The sequence below is a fragment of the Lithobates pipiens genome, unplaced genomic scaffold (assembly GCF_037356315.1).
Source record: "Lithobates pipiens isolate NorthernLeopardFrog02 unplaced genomic scaffold, aLitPip1_a1.2 Scaffold_3, whole genome shotgun sequence".
In the NCBI taxonomy this organism is placed as follows: Eukaryota; Metazoa; Chordata; class Amphibia; order Anura; family Ranidae; genus Lithobates; species Lithobates pipiens.
In genome coordinates this window covers 249,018,467-249,036,233 of record NW_027507790.1, presented here as the reverse complement: position 1 = coordinate 249,036,233, position 17,767 = coordinate 249,018,467, and the positions used below count along the sequence as shown (strand labels likewise).

The 17,767-nt window shown below is 46.8% G+C and overlaps 1 protein-coding gene across 1 annotated transcript in view; it reads left to right on the top strand.

Moving 5' to 3' along the window:
* The first annotated feature begins 1,949 nt into the window (after positions 1-1,949).
* LOC143941074 (CD5 antigen-like) overlaps positions 1,950-17,767 on the top strand; it is a 32,788-nt gene continuing 16,970 nt past the window's right edge. Inside the window, exons 1-2 of the mRNA XM_077463010.1 lie at positions 1,950-2,026; positions 7,942-7,968. Of these exons, the coding sequence (XP_077319136.1) occupies positions 1,999-2,026; positions 7,942-7,968 (55 nt within the window). The 5' untranslated portion in view covers positions 1,950-1,998. The remainder of the gene's footprint in view (positions 2,027-7,941; positions 7,969-17,767) is intronic.

Genomic DNA, 17,767 nt, shown 5'->3' with positions numbered 1-17,767 from the left:
GCCCGCACCCCGATAGCAATGCAATTGTGCTGAATTTAAGATCCGATCCCTGATTCCGGGGGGGGGGGGGGGCACTTGACACCCATGTGGTCAGGTGCCTCTGTATCCTTTCAGAACAGTTCACTGTGTATATTAATGCTTTAGAAGTGGAGTGCCATCTTTTCTGGGGGTTGGTAGTATGGCATGCTGGCTTTCTTAGGGTTTTTTTTACCCCAATCTTTTAATGAATTTGTAATAATTTTTTTTTTTTTTAATGATGTGAACTCATGTTGGTGTACCGTATATACTCGAGTATAGGCCGACCCGAATATAAGCCGAGGCCCACAATTTACCCCCAAAAAAACTGGCAAACTTATTGACTCGTGTATAAGCCGAGGGTGAGACATGCCTGTCCATCCCTGTGTGTGTGTCCGTCCCTGTGTGTCCGTCCATCCCTGTGTGTGTGTGTGTCCATCCATCCCTGTGCGTGCCGTGCCTTGCCTCCTTGCCTCCGTCCCGTGTCGTGTCGTGCCTTGCCTCCGTCCCGTCCCGTGCCTTGCCTTGCCTCCGTCCCGTGCCTTGCCAGGATCGCCTCGGCGGCCATTCTAAAATTCAAAAGCCCCGCCTCCGCCTCCGCCTGTGATAGGCGGAACACTGAATTTCCCAGCAGCCTGTGTTCCGCCTATCACCGATATCGTCTCATCCTCGTACTACGGACGAGGATGAGACGATGTCCGTGATAGGCGGAACACAGGCTGCTGGGAAATTCAGTGTTCCGCCTATCACAGGCGGAGGCGGAGAAGGAGGCGCGGCTTTCAAATTGTAGTATGTCCGCCGTCTGTCTGCTCGATACGCTGATCGAGCAGTCAGACGGCGATGACTCGAGTATAAGCCGAGGGGGGCACTTTCAGCCTCAAAAAAGAGGCTGAAAATCTCGGCTTATACTCGAGTATATACGGTAATCATTCTGGCAGAAGTGATCACTGCCTTTAAAATCCCATAATCTTCTCACAAATGTTTTTTTGAGTTCCAATGATATTTAGCAAACAGTGCTGGACTCAGTGGGGTTGATTTACTTAAGGAGTAGAGCATGTTCTCTTTGCAAGGGAATTTTCACTTAGCGAATGCAGTGAAAATCCACTTTGCAAAGAATACCCAACCACATACAAGGGAAATTTGCACAAGGAGAAGCACAAGCGCCTTCTAAGTGTAGCTCTATGGAAAGAATTTATTGCAGATAAAATAAGAACTGCTCACAAATGTAGTTTAAAATCAGGCATGTACAGTAACTCGTGGCACTGTGTGGGATGGTCCTTGGCAACACATTCAACAGGGAGTCCACAAGGGACGTTGTCTCCTGTCAAGCTGTGCGGGTGGCTGGCGCCGGTGGATTCCGCCAGAGAGAGATTTTTTGGATTTATGCTCTTGATTCTCTCATGCCTGGAGGCCTCAACTCCACCACTCTCCTCTACTGAAACGTCACTCTTCTATTCTCACCAGGTCATCTCTCTGCTCCCCTGCCCACCGGCTCCCTGATTGGCCAGCAGTGCACAGTGCAGAGTGCATGTCGGGATGGCGAAAGAAAATTTACGCAACACAGTTTTGGTAAAGTAAGTCATCTATGGAGAGGTCACTATATTTGACCAGAGGGAAAGGGGAAAAGCCACCTGTTTGTCTTGCAGCCTATAGACACAGGCCTTCTGTGCCAAACCATAAATTTGTACCTGCATAATCTACCCGTATCACCATAGGGCATTTAGCTTAATTTATGGTACACATGCTGTCTTACTTGCATGGAAAGGGTTTAAAATACTGACCATGTTTGGACATTTCTGCAAATTTCAACTTTCTGTCACGTACAAGTTACATAATTTATTGGCAGACAATGATAGATGGGATTTGATTTTTGTTTCATGCATTCAGCAGGAATTTTGCTGAGGCCACTCGTATCTGGCCATATATAATGTCTTAAAGTTTCAGAGCAGCACTGGTGCTCCATTCTGAGCTATATTTTAAGCCATGAGTGTTATTGAGCTCTTCTTATTAGGTAAGTCTTCATTATTCTCTTCAAACATTTTTTCCTAAAGCAAAACCAAACATTTAATATATTGCAATCACAAAATAAAAAATAGAAAGATTTCCCCAGGGGGAGTTTTTGGGCAGCAAAAAGTTTGTAAGAGGCTAATTTTGTAAAAATCTTTTATTCGGTCAGGAAAAAAATGATAGATTCAGATATACAATATATACATTTTGAAATGCAAACTCTGGTTTTCGACACAAACAACAACATAAAACATCACCTATGGCAAAAAACACCCTAAGGAAAACATGGTTTGCCGATTACATTTACAACATTACTATCCACATGAATACCCCAATGCATTTCGACCCTTTCATTTCTGGTCTTTTTCAGGGGGATTTTTATTCTAGGGAAATATATAAAAAAATTCCCATTTTAAGCCATTTTTATTTATTTAATTTTTTTTTTATTTGTTTTGCTAGGTTAGGAAGTAAGTTTAGGAATTAATATTAGTGTTAGGGTTAGTGGTTGATATTAGGTTTAAGGGTTGTTATTAGAGTTTTTTATTTATTTGTTATTATTATTTATTATTTATTATTTTTATTTCATTATTGCATTTGAGTAGAAAATGTGTGACAAAATGCTTGAATCAAGCGTTTCCATGCATTCCTATGGAACAAAAAAACGCATCAATCTGGTTCCATCTGCAAAGTAATAATAGTTTTTTTTTCTCCTCCAGCTTTTTGGAGCTTCGAGCTTTAAGCTACAAAAGGCTGAGGTGTGAATGGGGCCTTAAGGTTTTACATAAACAATTGAAACTGATCGTTGTTAACACCTCTGCCAGTGCTGAATAGTTTGTCTCATCTCTGTAACTGATGCAACTGGAGAGCTTGTTTTTTTGAAAAACAACAGACTTACTGGCTGGAACACCAGGTGAAAATAGAAGAAAGAAAGCATAAAATGAAAAGAAATGCAGCCATCATCTGTAAGAATTTGTAAGCTGCAATATAATAAATGTTTGCTTTTGGGTTTAATACTGCTTTGACACAGTAAAGTCCCTTCTTTTGCTCTTAACCTTCTGCAAATGAAAAAAAAAAAGTTTTTCTTGTTTTTGCTGCTGTGATCTGACTTCCTGTAAGCCCCTGTACACACGGTAGGAGATTTCGACAGCCAAATCCATCGGATTTTGTCCGTCGGATCTTGCCCGTCGGATTTTGTCCGAAACTGTTGCATACACACGGTCGGACAAAGTTGTCGAAAAATCCGATCATTCAGAACGTGATGACGTAATTTCGTTACGATGGGACTACGTTCAGGCTAGTAGCCAATAGCTTTGATGTAGGAATTTGATCTGAGCATGCGTGGCACTGTGTCCGATCAAAATTCTCTACACATGATCGGAGTATGTCCTATCGGACCAGTTTGTCGGAAAATATTTCCAACAAGTTGGAAAATTGGGTCCGTCGGATATTTCGACTGAAACAGTCCGATGGAGACCACACACAGTCGGATTATCCGACAAACCGGTCCGATAGGACACATTCCGTCGGAATCTCCGGCCGTGTGTACAAGGGCTAAGAGGGTGGCTACGTTTGTTCTCCATGGTCCCACTGTATGAAGGAATGTAGCCACTCTCTTTCACGCTCCTGAGATGGACTATGGGATTTTTAGATTTGTGTAAAGTGAACATGACTGCAAATAACGTGCACAGCTCAGTCAAACAAATGGAAGTGAGAGGGAAAAGGAGAGGTTTGTTAGCTCACAAAGTCAGAAGAAAACAGTAAAGATTTCAAGAAAAATAGAATACAGGGTTATTAATAGGTGGTTGCGTACAGATTATTTTTGGAGACTAAGGATATTGTTTAGTGAAACTTTATAATACCTGCACTGGCAACATGCAGACGAGCTGAACAGCTGCTCAACGGTGCACCGGTCTAGGCATCCCGCAGTCCAGCACACCCCCTACCCAGTGCCATGATGAGCGGTGCACTCCTCAGTGGTGTTGATTAGAGAGCTGAGCAGGAGGTATGTACACCAGCAGGAGGCTCAGCCTGGTGCCCTCCTCAAGGAATATAAGAGCCGTGGCTTAGAGAAATGGGCATTTTAAAACTTATTTCTGGGGAAAGCAAGAGTCCACCCCTGCCAAGGGACTGCTCCTGTACTGTAAGGGTGAACTGCTCGTTTAGGTCTAGATCAGGGGTCTCCAAACTTTCTAAACAAAGGGCCAGTTTACTGTCCTTCAGACTTTAAGGGGCCAGACTGTGGACAGTGGGAGTAGACCATGCCTCAAGCTTGGTGGCTAGTGGGTGTAAAAAAAAGTTTATAGCACCCCTGTGCTTAGGTGGAAGACGAATAGTTCCTAATCACTGATATCAGTGGGAGGAATAGTGTTGCATTATTGATATCAGTGGAAGGAATAGTGTCCCATCATTGGTATCAGTGGAAGGAATAGTGTCCCATCATTGGTATCAGTGGGAGGAATAGTGTCCCATCATTGTTGTCAAGAGGAAGAATTTATGTTCTATTATTGGTTTCAGAGGGAAGAATAATATCCCATTGTTGATGTCAGAGAGATGAAGAGTCTCCCAAGGGCCAGACAAAGGCAAGCAAAGGGCCACTGGTCTAGGGTACTGCAAAAAGCAGTTTTACTTACCCGATTCCCTGCTCCACCGGCAGCGGGCACTTTCTCCTAAAGGCAACAACCATTTCAACCAAGCAGTGCAGGGACAACTCTACTGCAAAAAGGAGCTTTTTGTTCCCCCCAGATTTTAGCCTTAACCCTTACTTTAGCAAATAACACTGTTTAAAAAATAAAATTAAGCCCCTAATTAAAGTGTTACTAAACCCAGGACCCTGCATTCACAATATCTGGTCTCCCACAGTACACAGAACATGGAAATGCAATTATTTTAGGCAGGGCTTTTTTCTCAAAAAATACAAGCAGGAACTCCCCCCTTCTGAGCCACTTCTTGTCTAAGCCCCCTACCCACCTCTGAGCAACATTCCTTGGTTTCACCCCCTACCAGTGGCGTAACTAGAACCTACAGGGCCCCGATGCAAGAAACCATGAAGGGCCCCCCTGAACCCCAGCCAGGGCCCTTCCCTCTGAGTCCAGCGGTGGAACTCCAGGGCGTGGTCAGAGGTATTACCTTTGTGAGCCCTGTAGTTCCACCACTGGCATCAGTGGTTTTTTTTAATTAATTTTTTTAATTTTTAGGTGCCCCATTGGGGGACTGTCCCTAGGCAGGATGGGGTCCCCGTCCCCAGAAGAGATGAGGTCCTTTTCTCCAGGGCAGATGAAGTTACTGCCCCCCAGATGAGAAGGGGTCCCTGTCCCCAGGGGAGATGGGGGTCCCTGTCCCCATGTGAGAAGGGGCCCCTGTCCCCAGGGGGAGATGGAGGGGGTAAGTAATGGTGTGTGGGGGATGGGGTCCTCTCACTCACCATGACCAAGCTGCAGGCCACGCACTCATCCATGTAGGCCTGGGCTCCATCCAGTGTGCTGAACGGGTGATCAGCATATCTCCAAGAAAGACCTTTCATCATCTGTGTATGACGGGGGAGGAGGGGGGCTGGCAGACAAGCCTGCAGTGTCCTCCGGGGGGCTCTCCATAGGGCTGCACTGCATCTGTGTGCTTAAAGTTTGTTTACCCGGGAGAAGTATGCAGTGCAGTGTGGGCCGGACTCGGGGGGGGGGGGGGGCAGGACTCTGGCTGGGTAGAACAGACATCGGACTGAGCGGCAATGCATGGAGCAGGAGAGGGGTACTCTGAGGAGCCGGCCGATGACACAGGTCATACGGGGAATGCACAACTAAAGAGCAGCCAGTGCGATAGTCGAGCATGGAGCTCTGCTAGTCACCCTCCACCTCCAACCACCCGTGTGCATGGTGCACTGGTACCCCTAGCTGCCTATGCTGCTGCTGGCCATATGTAGAGGGGGCTGCATGGGCCCCCTGCAGCACAGGGCCCAGTTGCGGTCGCGACTGCTGCACCCCCTATAGTTACGCCACTGCTCCCTATCCACCTCCCAGTATCGCCCCTTTTAGTGAATACAGAAGCAACTTTCATTTTGTGGTGATAAGGAACTTTGTATGGAATTGGTTAATAATAAGAAAAGCAGTAATGCAGATCCCCTGCAGCCAGCAGCAATAGACACTCCCCAGCAACAATAGATTCTCCCATCAACAAAAGACCCCCCCCAGCAACAATGGTCCCCAACAATAATAGAACCCAACAGCAACAACAGATTTTCCACCATCAGCCCAGCATCAAAATAATCTCCAGCAGCCAGCCACAATAGACCACTCCCTCAATTGTAGATCCCTTCCGGCAACAATTCACCCCCCAGCAACATAAGCCCAACCAACATCAATAGTTCCCTCACCTGTAAAAATAGACTGCCACACAAAAATAGATGCCCTCCCTTAACAGTAGATCCCTTCCAGCAACAAAGGACACCCCCAGCAACAGAAGCCCCCCCCCCCCCAGCAACAAAAAATCCCCCACCAGCAACAATAATAGACCTCCGCCTTGAAAAAATAGACCCCCCACTGGGAACAATAGATCCCCCAGCAGCCAGCATTAATAAACCCTCCAGCACACCCAAGCACCCCTTGCCATTACATAGATTCATGTTTTTAGCAAATATAAACTGCTAAACACCTTATCATCAGCAGCATATAGCAGTCTTGTGACTTCTATCAGTGCCTAGACAAGGAGTTTTCATTCTCCCCTGATTGTCCTATGAGGCTGCAGGACCCCTGGCCCTCTGTCTGGACAGTGCCGATTGGCCCTGTGCTGATCACATGCACTCTCCCAAGGCTCTGTTCTATCAGGAGATGGTTTGGGGACAGTGGAAAAAGGGGAGGATCAGCAAAGACCTGATCAAACAGCATTTTTACACAATGCAGAGGATTAACCCATAATGCCACGCACACGTGACTGGTTTTCCCATCGCAATAAACTCTGAAGGCTTTTCTGATGGAGTTCCGCTGAAACTGTCTTGCATACACATGATCACACCAAATTCCGACCGTCAAGAACACGGTGACGTACAACACGTATGACGGGACTAGAAAAAGGAAGTTCAATAGCCAGTAGCCAATAGCCTCCATCTCGTACTTGCTTCAGAGCATGCATTGTTTTTGGTCCGTCAGACAGACGAGTGGTTTTCCTAATAGGAATTGGTTCCGTCGGAAATATATAAAACATGTTCTATTTCTAGGTCCATCAGAATTTTCCTAAAAAAAATTCAGATGAGGCATACACACGATCGGAATATACAATGGGGCAGCACAGTGGTGTAGTGGGTAGCACTCTCACCTAGCAGTAAGAAGGGTTGCTGGTTTGAATCCCAACCACGACACTACCTGCCTGGAGTTTGCATGTTCTCCCTGTGCCTGCGTGGGTTTCCTCCAGGTACTCCGGTTTCCTCCCACAATCCAAAGACATACAGGTAGGTTAATTGGCTTCTGTCCAAAATTGGCCTTAGTATATGAATGGGGACCTTGGATTGTGGGCGCCTTGAGGGTAGGCACCGATGTGAGTGTGCAATGTACAGAGATAAGGACCATTGTAGACACTCACTCAGGTTGAACTGGATGGACTGGTGTCTTTATTCAACCTTACTAACTATGAAAAGCTTCCATCTGACATTCCGCTCGTGTGTACACGGCATTAGGCTCCACAGCAAGCATGCTTTACTGCATATAGAGACTGATTTTACTGTTGTGGATTTAATAACACTTTAATACTGTGCATGCAGGCTGGTCGCATTACCATTACTGGTTGCCACTTAGATCCTTGACATCCAGCCTAACTTTCCTGTACATTAAAGTGAAGAATGGATGGAACAACCACCAGTTGTATATGGCAAATGGCTTTGTGTGTTCCTCAACCACACACAGTAAATGCATATAACTATTTTTCTTTCTATTTCAGGTTCCATTGTTGGATTTTCAGTTTCTGGTAAGTGTTCTTTAACACAGAGCTAGCTAACTAAACAGCTGTACAAAGTCATCTGGCCAATATAAGAGGTCCGTGGCTGCCTCGACAGGGTACCAACAGACTGACAGCATAGGTGGTTATCCTAATCCTCGTTAAAGGGAATGTATCTACAGATTTTCTTTCTTTAACCCTTTAACACCGGCGCCTCTCCGCACCTTAAGAGGTTTATGATGCTGGGAGGTGGGGCTTAAGAGCTCGTGACCAACGTGATTGGTCACGTGATCAGAAAACTCACAATCACAAGGAGTGTTTGAGAGCTCTCAGTTACGCGCTGCAGTGGCATTGCTAGGCGGGTGCGGGGGGTGCGGGCCACAACTGGGTGACACCCGCTATAGGGGTGACACCCGTGGGTAGCGCCGTAGCACCACCACTAACAACGCCTGCTGTACTGTCCCATGCTGTGGCTGTGTCCCTCAGTGCGGAGCGGAATGAAGCCACCTCCCCCTCCTCTCTGTTTACATCCACAGAGGAGAAGGAGTCGAGGTCGAGGGACACACACCCCTGTGTGTTTGTATTATTGTCTGCTGTGCTGAGGTATGTAAGGGGGGGTGTCTGTACAGCTAGGGGTATCTGCACTGGGGGGGTCTGCACTGGGGGGGTATGCACTGGGGGGGTCTGCACTGGGGGGTCTGCACTGGGGAGGTCTGCACTGGGGGGGTCTGCACTGGGCGGGTGTCTGCACGGAGGGGGGTGTCTGCACTAGGGGGTCTGCACTGGGGGGTGTCTGTACTGCTGGGGGGGTCTGCACTGGGCAGGTGTCTGCACTGGGCAGGTGTCTGCACTGGGGGGTCTGCACTGGGGGGGTGTCTGTACTGCTGGGGGGGGTCTGCACAGAGGGGGGTGTCTGCACAGAGGGGGGTGTCTGCACAGAGGGGGGTGTCTGCACTGGGGGGTGTCTGTACTGGGGATGTCGGCACTGGGGGGTGTCTGCACTGGGGGGTCTGCACGGGGGTCTGCACGGAGGGGGGGGGTCTGTAACTGAGGGGGGTTTGCACTGAGGGGGTGTCTGTACTGTTGGGGGGTCCACACTGGGGGGTCTGCACTGAGGGGGGTGTCTGCACTGAGGGGGGTTTCTGTACTGAGTGGGGTCTGCACTGGGGGGTCTGCAATGAGGGGGGTGTCTGTAATGCTGGGGGGTCTGCACTGAGCTGGGGGTGTCTGCACTGAGCTGGGGGTGTCTGTACTGAGGTGGGGGTGTCTGTACCGATAGGGGGTCTGCACCGAGGTGGGGGTTTCTTTACTGAGGTGGGGGTGTCTGTACCGATGGGGGGGTCTGCACTGAAGGGGTGTCTGTACTGAGGGGGGGCGATTTATACTGAGTGAGGGGGTCTATATTGATGGAGGGCGGTCTGTATTGAGGAAGGGGGATCTATACTGCAGGAGAAGGGTCTGTAGTTAGTGGAGGGGGGTCTGTACTGAGGGGGGACTATAGTTGGTGGGGGGGTGACACCATTTTTTTTAGCACCGGGTGACACCAACCCTAGTGATGCCACTGAGGCGCTGTGAACTGTGTCGGGAGCGCGCACGCTCTCGAAACAGCTGTATGCACAGCAATTCACGCAAATACAGTGCTGTGTATTAAGGATTACACTCCAACAATTTTGTCAGAAAACCTTTACTTTCCTTTCAGAATCAACATTTTCTATGAGACACTATACTACAAAACACTCCCACAAATCTGGGACATTGATTGCAACCAAGATTTGTTAATTTGCACACACAAAAATGTATTTTTCCTAACAAATGTATTCAAGACTATGTTGTAAAAATGAATACACCCCAATGAAAGTCTTAGGAGCAAAGCTAAATTTTAGACAACAAAATCAAAATTAACAAGAATTCAACTATAGGGGAGTCTAATTATTAATTAAACAGGTGTCCATTATAAAGGGCATTATAAAGAAAACCCCTTCCTATTTCATGCTGTCAGCAATGGCACCACATGGAAGAGAAATGTCACAAGGCCTGAGAAAGAAAATAATTTCTTTACACAAGAAAGGTGAAGGCTACAAGAAGATCCGCAAAGCTTTACTTATCAGTCAGAATACTGTAGCAAAAGTGATACAAAAATTTAACAAAGATGGAAATGCAACCATCTCACAGAGACGTCCAGGCTGTCCACTGAAAGAGCGTTTTCTGATGAGAAGGGTTGAAGAAAATCGCCATGCAAGTTCACTCCAGTTAGCTAAAGAAGTAGAAAGCCAAACTGGGGTGATTGTTTCCTGTGACACAATACGGCATACACTTCAGAGGAATGGGATGAATGGGTGTTGTTCTAAAGCCCATGCACAAAAAAGCCCACCTGGAATTTGCAAGGGCCCATGCTGAAAAAGAAGACGACTACTGGGACTCTGTACTCTGGAGTGATGAGACCAAGATAAATGTTTTTGAACTGATGGCTTCAAAACTGTACGGCGTCACAAAAGTGAAGCGCACAAAGAAAAATTCATGGTGCCTACAGTGAGACATGGTGGTGGTAGTGTCCTTCTGTGGAGCTGCATGAGTGCTGCTGGCGTCCGGGAGCTGCATTTTATTGATGGTATCATGAATTCACAGATGTACTGCTCTATATTGAAAGAGAAGATGCTACCATCACTCTGTGCCCTTGGTCGCCATGCACTTTTCCAACATGACAATGATCCAAAACACACATCTAAGGCCACTGTTGCATTTCTGAAGAAGAACAGGGTGAAAGGGATTCAGTGGCCAAGTATGTCCCCTGGTCTGAACCCAATCGAACACCTATGGAGAATTTTGTAGAAACAAGTTGAGCATCACTCTCCATCCAGTGCCTAGGCTCTAACAGAGGTTGTTCTTGAAGAATGGAACAAGATAGATGGTGCAATATGTTGTCCAACTTGTTCATTCCATGCCTAGAAGTCTTGGTGTTGTTCTTACAAATCATGGAGGTCATACAAAATAGTAGATGGAGTAGTTTTTTGTTGTGGTATGTATTCATTTTTGCATCAACCAATTTGAGTAAAACTGAAGATTTTGTAATCTAAGTTATATTATTAACCTCACTTTCATGTAATGGAGCTAAACACATGTTCTAATAATAACTCTGATTTAACAAAATGTTAGATATTGTTCTTGTGTTCTTTGAGATATTGATTAAAATCTTACTTTTCAAAAGGGGTGTACTAATTTATGCTGAGCCCTGTATGCAGCCCCTTTGTGCCAAGGAGCTAATATGGTCATGAAGAAAGAAAAAAAAAGTGTCTCCAGTTTTTTGGTCTGCCAAATATAAAATATTACATATGAATATTATATATTTTATCTAGCTAGTAGGTGAAGCTATAGGCTCCTTTTTATAATCTCTTCCTCATTCCCCTACCACCCACTGAAAAACTGAAAATTTAATTCAAATACTTACCGTAATTTTCCTTTCCTAAAGTGCTCCATGGCAGCACAGCTGGATGAAGCCCCACCCACCCCCTACGTAATCAGGACCTAAGTATACATTTTTCACTCAACTCAGCGTTCCGTAACTTGTACTACTTAACTGGGCGGGTATTGTGCTGCCATGGAGCTCATTAGGAAAGGAAAATTACGGTATTTGAATTCAATTTTCTGCTTTCCTGACGGCTCCAAGTCAGCACAGCTGGGAATTAACTAGCCACACACGGGAGGGTAATGCTTGAGAAAAAATTTTAGTCTACACTGGAGGCGGAAGCCAGAACACTCCTGCCAAAATCTACAGTAGTCAGAGCCGCCGGCTCAATGCAATAGTGTGCCATAAAGGTATGTATGGACATCCATGTGGCTGCCTTGCAAATTGTCTCCAAGAACACTTGTCCCGCCGCTGCCTGGGAGGTAGAGACTCCCCTAGTGGAATGTGCTGTGATTCCCTCAGGCACAGGCAAACCCTTCATTCTATAAGCCAACAATATAGTCTTGACAAGCCACAAGGCGATCACCCTACCAGAAGCCTTCAGTCCCTTCTGAGCACAACTCGAGGTGACGAAGAGATGGTCTGACTTTCTAAATTCAGTCGTCGCGTCCACATAGGCTTTCAGTGAAGACCCCTCATCGAGTGGATTTGGATTCTGAGAGTTCACTGAGAGAAACATTGGGAGCGTGATTTCTTGTGATATATAAAAACTAGAGGCTTCCCTTGGGACGAATCACAGCATTGGCCTAAGCACCACTCTATCCGGGAAGAAAGAGGAGAAGGGTTCTTTAAACCCATGCAAATTAGGGGAATCTCTTGGGGACTGCCAGGTCACCAGAACTAGTGTCCCCATTGGAAGATTGTCTCTCTATTACTTTTCTGGGGACAAGCCAAAATTTGAGATTTTCTTTTTCTTTCAATTTCAATGATATTGGTAAATAGGACAAATAGGAAGGGTGAATCTCTATAATGGAGATACAGACAGCAATAAAAACTGTCACTGGTTCTAGTCCATCTTTTTTCTATCCAAAACAAATAAAAAATAAAAAATGGTACCATACTTACCATAATGTTCTTTTCCTGCTGCCTATCCATGGCAGCATACCTATGACAAGCTCCAGGATCAGTGAATATTATAAAATAGTTAAAGCACCTCCAGCATTCTACATGATATAGAATACCAAGGGTGGGTTTGTATGCTGCCATGGATAGGCACCAGGAAAAGAAAATTACGGTAAGTATGGTACAATTTTCTGTTTTCCTGGTGCCTCCGTGGCAGCATACCTATGACAAATAACTAGCTGAAAATGGGTGGGTTGATGCTTAGAAATTTTATTTTGAGCAAAAGGTTACTCGCTGGAGTAGGTAAATGCTGCCTTAATGGCCTGCCTGATGAATTCTATCAAAGAAAGAGCCCCCGAGTCTACTCTGTAGTGCTTCAAAAATGTATGTTGAGAAGACCAGGTTTCTGCCCTACATATAGTGTTGATGGACACATTTGCTCTCGCCGTCCAGGACGCAGAGACAGATCTGGTGGAATGAGCCTTGACTGCTGAAGGGGGTTCGAGGCCCCTTGCCCTGTATGCCTTTTGAATTAGCTTCACTATCCAGGAGGCTATAGTCCTAGAAGTTGCATCCTTACCCTTATTTTTGCCCCAGGGTATATCGAACAGTCAGAAAGACTTCCTAAAAGGAGCTGTGGCCTGCAGATAGCATGTTAATATGGATGTGATATCCCAATTATGGAGAGAGACAGATTCTGGATCTGAGAATGTTGGTAGAGCCCAAGGTTCCAAGATACTAGCGGTGGAGAATGTCTTGGGGATGAACCCACGAACTGTCCTAAACTCGGCCCTGTCTGGAAAATACCTGATATGATTATGGTCTGCACCCAAAGCCTGCAGCTCTGACACTCTTCTACCTGACGCCGCAAAGATTAGAAAAGATAACTTTAGGGTTAAATTCCACAGAGAGGTTAAATTGGTTTGGAACAAATGGTTGGTTAACCACTTGCTTACTGGGCACTTAAACCCCCCTCAGTCCCAGACCAATTTTCAGCTTTCAGCGCTGATGCACTTTGAATGACAATTGCGCGGTCATACAACACTGTACCCAAATGACATTTTTATCATTTTTTTCCCACAATTAGAGCTTTCTTTTGGTGGTATTTAATTAGAGCTCGGAGTTTTATTTTTTGCTAAACAAACAAAAAAAGATGCAAAAAAAAAAAAAATCATGTTTAATAGCTTGTTATAAAATTTTGCAAACAGGTCATTTTTCTCCTTCATTGAAGTGCGCTGATGAGGCGGCACTGATAGGCTGCACTGATGGGCACTGATGGGCTGCATTGGTGGGCACTGATAGGCTGCATTGGTGGGCACTGATAGGCTGCACTGGTGGGCACTGATAGATATAGTTAAGGCGGCACTAATAGGCACAGATAAGGCGGCACCGATGGGCACAGATAAGGCGGCACTGATGGGCAAAGATGGGCACAGATAAGGTGGCATGGATGGGTGGCACAGATGGGTGGCACGGATGGGTGACATGGATGGGCACTGATAGGTACCACTGATAGATGGGACTGATGGGCACTGATAGGTGGCTCTGATAGGTGGCACTGCTGGGCGGCACTGCTGGGCACTGGTAGATGACACTGATGGGCACGGATATGTGGCACTGGGGTGCAGCACCTTTGAGGCAGATTGTGGGCACTGCTGGGTGGCACTGCTGGGTGGCACTGTGGGCACTGCTGGGTGGCACTGTGGGCACTGCTGGGTGGCACTATGGGCACTGCTGGGTGGTACTGACGGGGGGCACTTTTTTTAATGTGGCACTGGCAGGGGGCAGGTGGGCACTGGCAGGGAGCAGGTGGGCACTAGTAGGGCTGGCCATAATCGGGACTGATGTCCCGATCACGGCCGCCGGTGATCGGCTTTTTTTTTTCTCCTCGCGCTGACCGAGGAGGAATAATAGCCGATTACCAGCTCCGTTATATCACATGATCAGCTGTCATTGGCTGACAGCTGATCACGTGATAAGGGGTCGGGATCGACCCCTTGCACAGATCGGTGATCAGGCGAGTCTCGTAGACTCTCGCCGATCACAGGGGGCGCGCAGGGCGCTCGTGCACGGGACGACGTCTATTGACGTCGTCCCGGAAAAAGAGATCCGTGCTGTAGCCGTCATTTGGCTATAGCGCGGATCTCAAGTGGTTAAGGAATCCAGGCTGACGAGAGGTCCCATGTGGGAAATTTCTGTCCTTTAGGTGGATGTTTTTTCTTGACGGCCTTAAAAAACTGAATTATCATAGAATCTTCAGCCCATCTTCTGTTGGTGGCCAGTGGCCACTGAGATGGCTGCTACTTACACTTTGAGAGTGCTTAATCCTAGACCTAGGTCTAGGCCTGTCTGTAGAAAATCGAGTATCTGAAAGGGAGAGGGTAAGGTTGGATCAAAGTTTTTACAAACCACAAAGGATTTAAACTTATTTTCGTACAAGCCGTTTGTTGATGGATTTCTGGCCTTGAGCAAGGTTGAGATGACACTAGACAAGCATCCTAATGCCTGGAGCCTCTCCCTTTCAGCATCCAAATGTGAAGGTTTAATCTGAGTGGTCCAGGTGGATGTGAGGACCCTGTGAAAGAACACAAGGTAGTCAAGGTATCATGACCGGAGTTTGGGTACTCAGGGGCATTGCAGTAGGGAACCAGGGACACCAGTATGGAAGGACTGCTATTACTGTTGTGTCCTCTATTGTAAGCTTCGCATGGAACCATGGAGATAAGCGGCCAGGGAGGGAATGCATAGGCTAGAATGCATGCCCATGGGCTGGAGAGAACATTCACTGTCTCCGCCAGAGGGTGTGGAAGATGTGAGATGAATCTGGGTAGCTTCGCATTGCTCGCTGTGGCAAAGAGGTCCAGTTCTGGAAGACCCCAGAGGTCTACTATCCCATCAAAGGCTTTCGGATGCAGTGACCATTCGTTGGGGTCCACCAACTTTCGCGACAAGAGGTTGGCTTCCGTGTTCAGATGACCTGGGAGATAAACTGCTCCTAGATCGAACAGATCCCTCTCTGCACACAGGACGATGGGCTCCACCTCTCTCAGGAGGGAGCTGCTGTGAGTTCCCCCTTGGCGATGAATGTATGACACTGCAGCCTTGTTGTCCATTCTCAGAAATATTGCTTTCCCTCTGATCTGTTGGAACAGAGCAATCAGGGCAAGGTATGATGCCTGGACTTCCAGGATGTTGGACACTACTCCTTCTGAATTCAAGGCACATCTCCCTTGTACTGCAGTGTGGTTGCAGTGAGCCCCCCAGCCTGCTGCACTGCTGTCGGTGGTAAGCGGGATCCAAGAGATGTGACCCAAAGGGCATGATTTTACCAGCATCTCCCTCTTCGTCCAGCAATGTAGACCCCTGTGCATTGGGTTTGTTAAGCGTATATGTTAGGAGCAATAGGATTTGTTCCACTGGTTCAGGAATCCCAATTGGAAGTGCCTCAGGCGCCAATGGGCCCAAGAGACCATTGTAATACAGGATGACATTGTCCCCAGTAGACTCAGGCAATTCGATGCCGACACATAGGACTGTAGTCTCACTCTCTTCATTTTCTGGGTGATGGGTGACACTTTCTGCGGAGTCAGGGATACTGTCCCTTTGGCGGTATCGAAGTGGGCGCCCAGGTAGATCATCTCTTGGGTAGTTGTGAGGTGACTTTTGGTTTGATTTATCACCCAGCTGAATTCTGCCAGGGTTGATAGGAGTGCCCTGTGTTCTGTTAACTGAGCTGGATCTCCTGCTAAGAGCAGAATGTCGTCTAAGTAGTGGTGCTCTCTGAGACCTCTTTCTCAAAGTGGGGGTAGGATGGAAATCAACACCTTCATGAAGACTCTGGGTGATGTACAGAGACCGAAGGGGAGGCTCTTGAACTGCAGGTAAGTGTTCCCTACAGCAAACCTGAGGTACTTTTGGAATGATGGAAGTATATGTATGTGCCCCCTGGTTGGACTGCATGGATTATGGTCTCTAATGACTCAATCTTGAATGTCTCCTGAAGTATATGATAATTTAAACATTTGAGATCTATTACAGGTACTAGAAAAAGGCGGAGTAAAAACCCCAAAATCTCTGGGACAGGGGAACTGGTATGGCTGCTTGCTGTTCCTGTAGAGAATGAAGAAACTGATAGAGGGCCTCTGCTTTTTGTGGGGTCTCCGGCACCCTGGAAATCTTTTGGTGGCTGGCTTGAGAATGTCCAAAAATTACCGTACTGAGTTATAGAGACCACCCAGGGATCCTGACATATTTTGATCCAGGCCTCGGAAAGCTTGGCTCCCACTGGAATCACCTGGGCTGACTCTGTATCAAAAGGATTTTGTGGAATCCTGTGGGGTAGCTGTAACCCCTTGTCTGCAAGACTTCATGAACGTGGATTGTGTGCCTTCCAATTTTGTCTTGAGCCCTTTCCTTGCCTAGACTATCTGAAATCTCTGTTCCTGAAATGCTGAAACCTGGAAGTGATGGTTCTAGTGCACCTGGTTCTTCTGTCTTGTGGGAGCAAACCGGACTTCTCTCCAAACAGAGCCTTACCATCAAATGGAATTTTGCACCAGTTCTGTTTGGATGCAACGTCTACTGCCCATGGTTTTAACCATAATGCGCATTTTGCCATCACGCTGTGTAGCATTGCCTTAGTGGAACACCCGCTTGAATCAATTGCTGCCTCCCTGATAAAGTCTGCCGACAGCTTCAGCTCATCCAGAGCCTTTATTATATCGTCTTTTGGAACATTTTGACAAATTACTACTTCTACATTTTCTGTCCAAACACACACTGCATTGGACACGAATGTTAAAGCTATTACTGGCTTACATGCGTTTTCAGCCATTTGGTAGGCTTTTTTCAGATCTATGTCTATCCTTCTATCCAAAGTATCCTTAAATAAAGCTGAATCGTCCATAGGGAGCATGATGTTCTTCGCCAGGCGCACTACCGCTGCATCCACCACTGGTGGACTATCCAGCAGGGCAGAATCTGATTCGGCTAGGGGATACAGCTTTGAAAGCCAATTAACTGGGAATCTTATTCCATTCCTCTTCGATATCACCTCTGATTTCATCCATCAAGGGAAAAACAGCCACTTGCTTTTTTAGAAAGGAAAATAGCTTTTCGATTTTTTAGAAGGTGCGTGAGCCGATAGCCAGCTTTACTGCCTGAACATAAGGCTGCAGTAGTAAAAAGCTGAACCCTGAGGTCTCTGGATCATCAGAGGACTCATCGACTCGACATCTCCCTCCATCTGTCTAGTGGAAGCAACGGGCCTGGTATGCGAGGGCTCCGCAGTAGAAGGACCAGGGA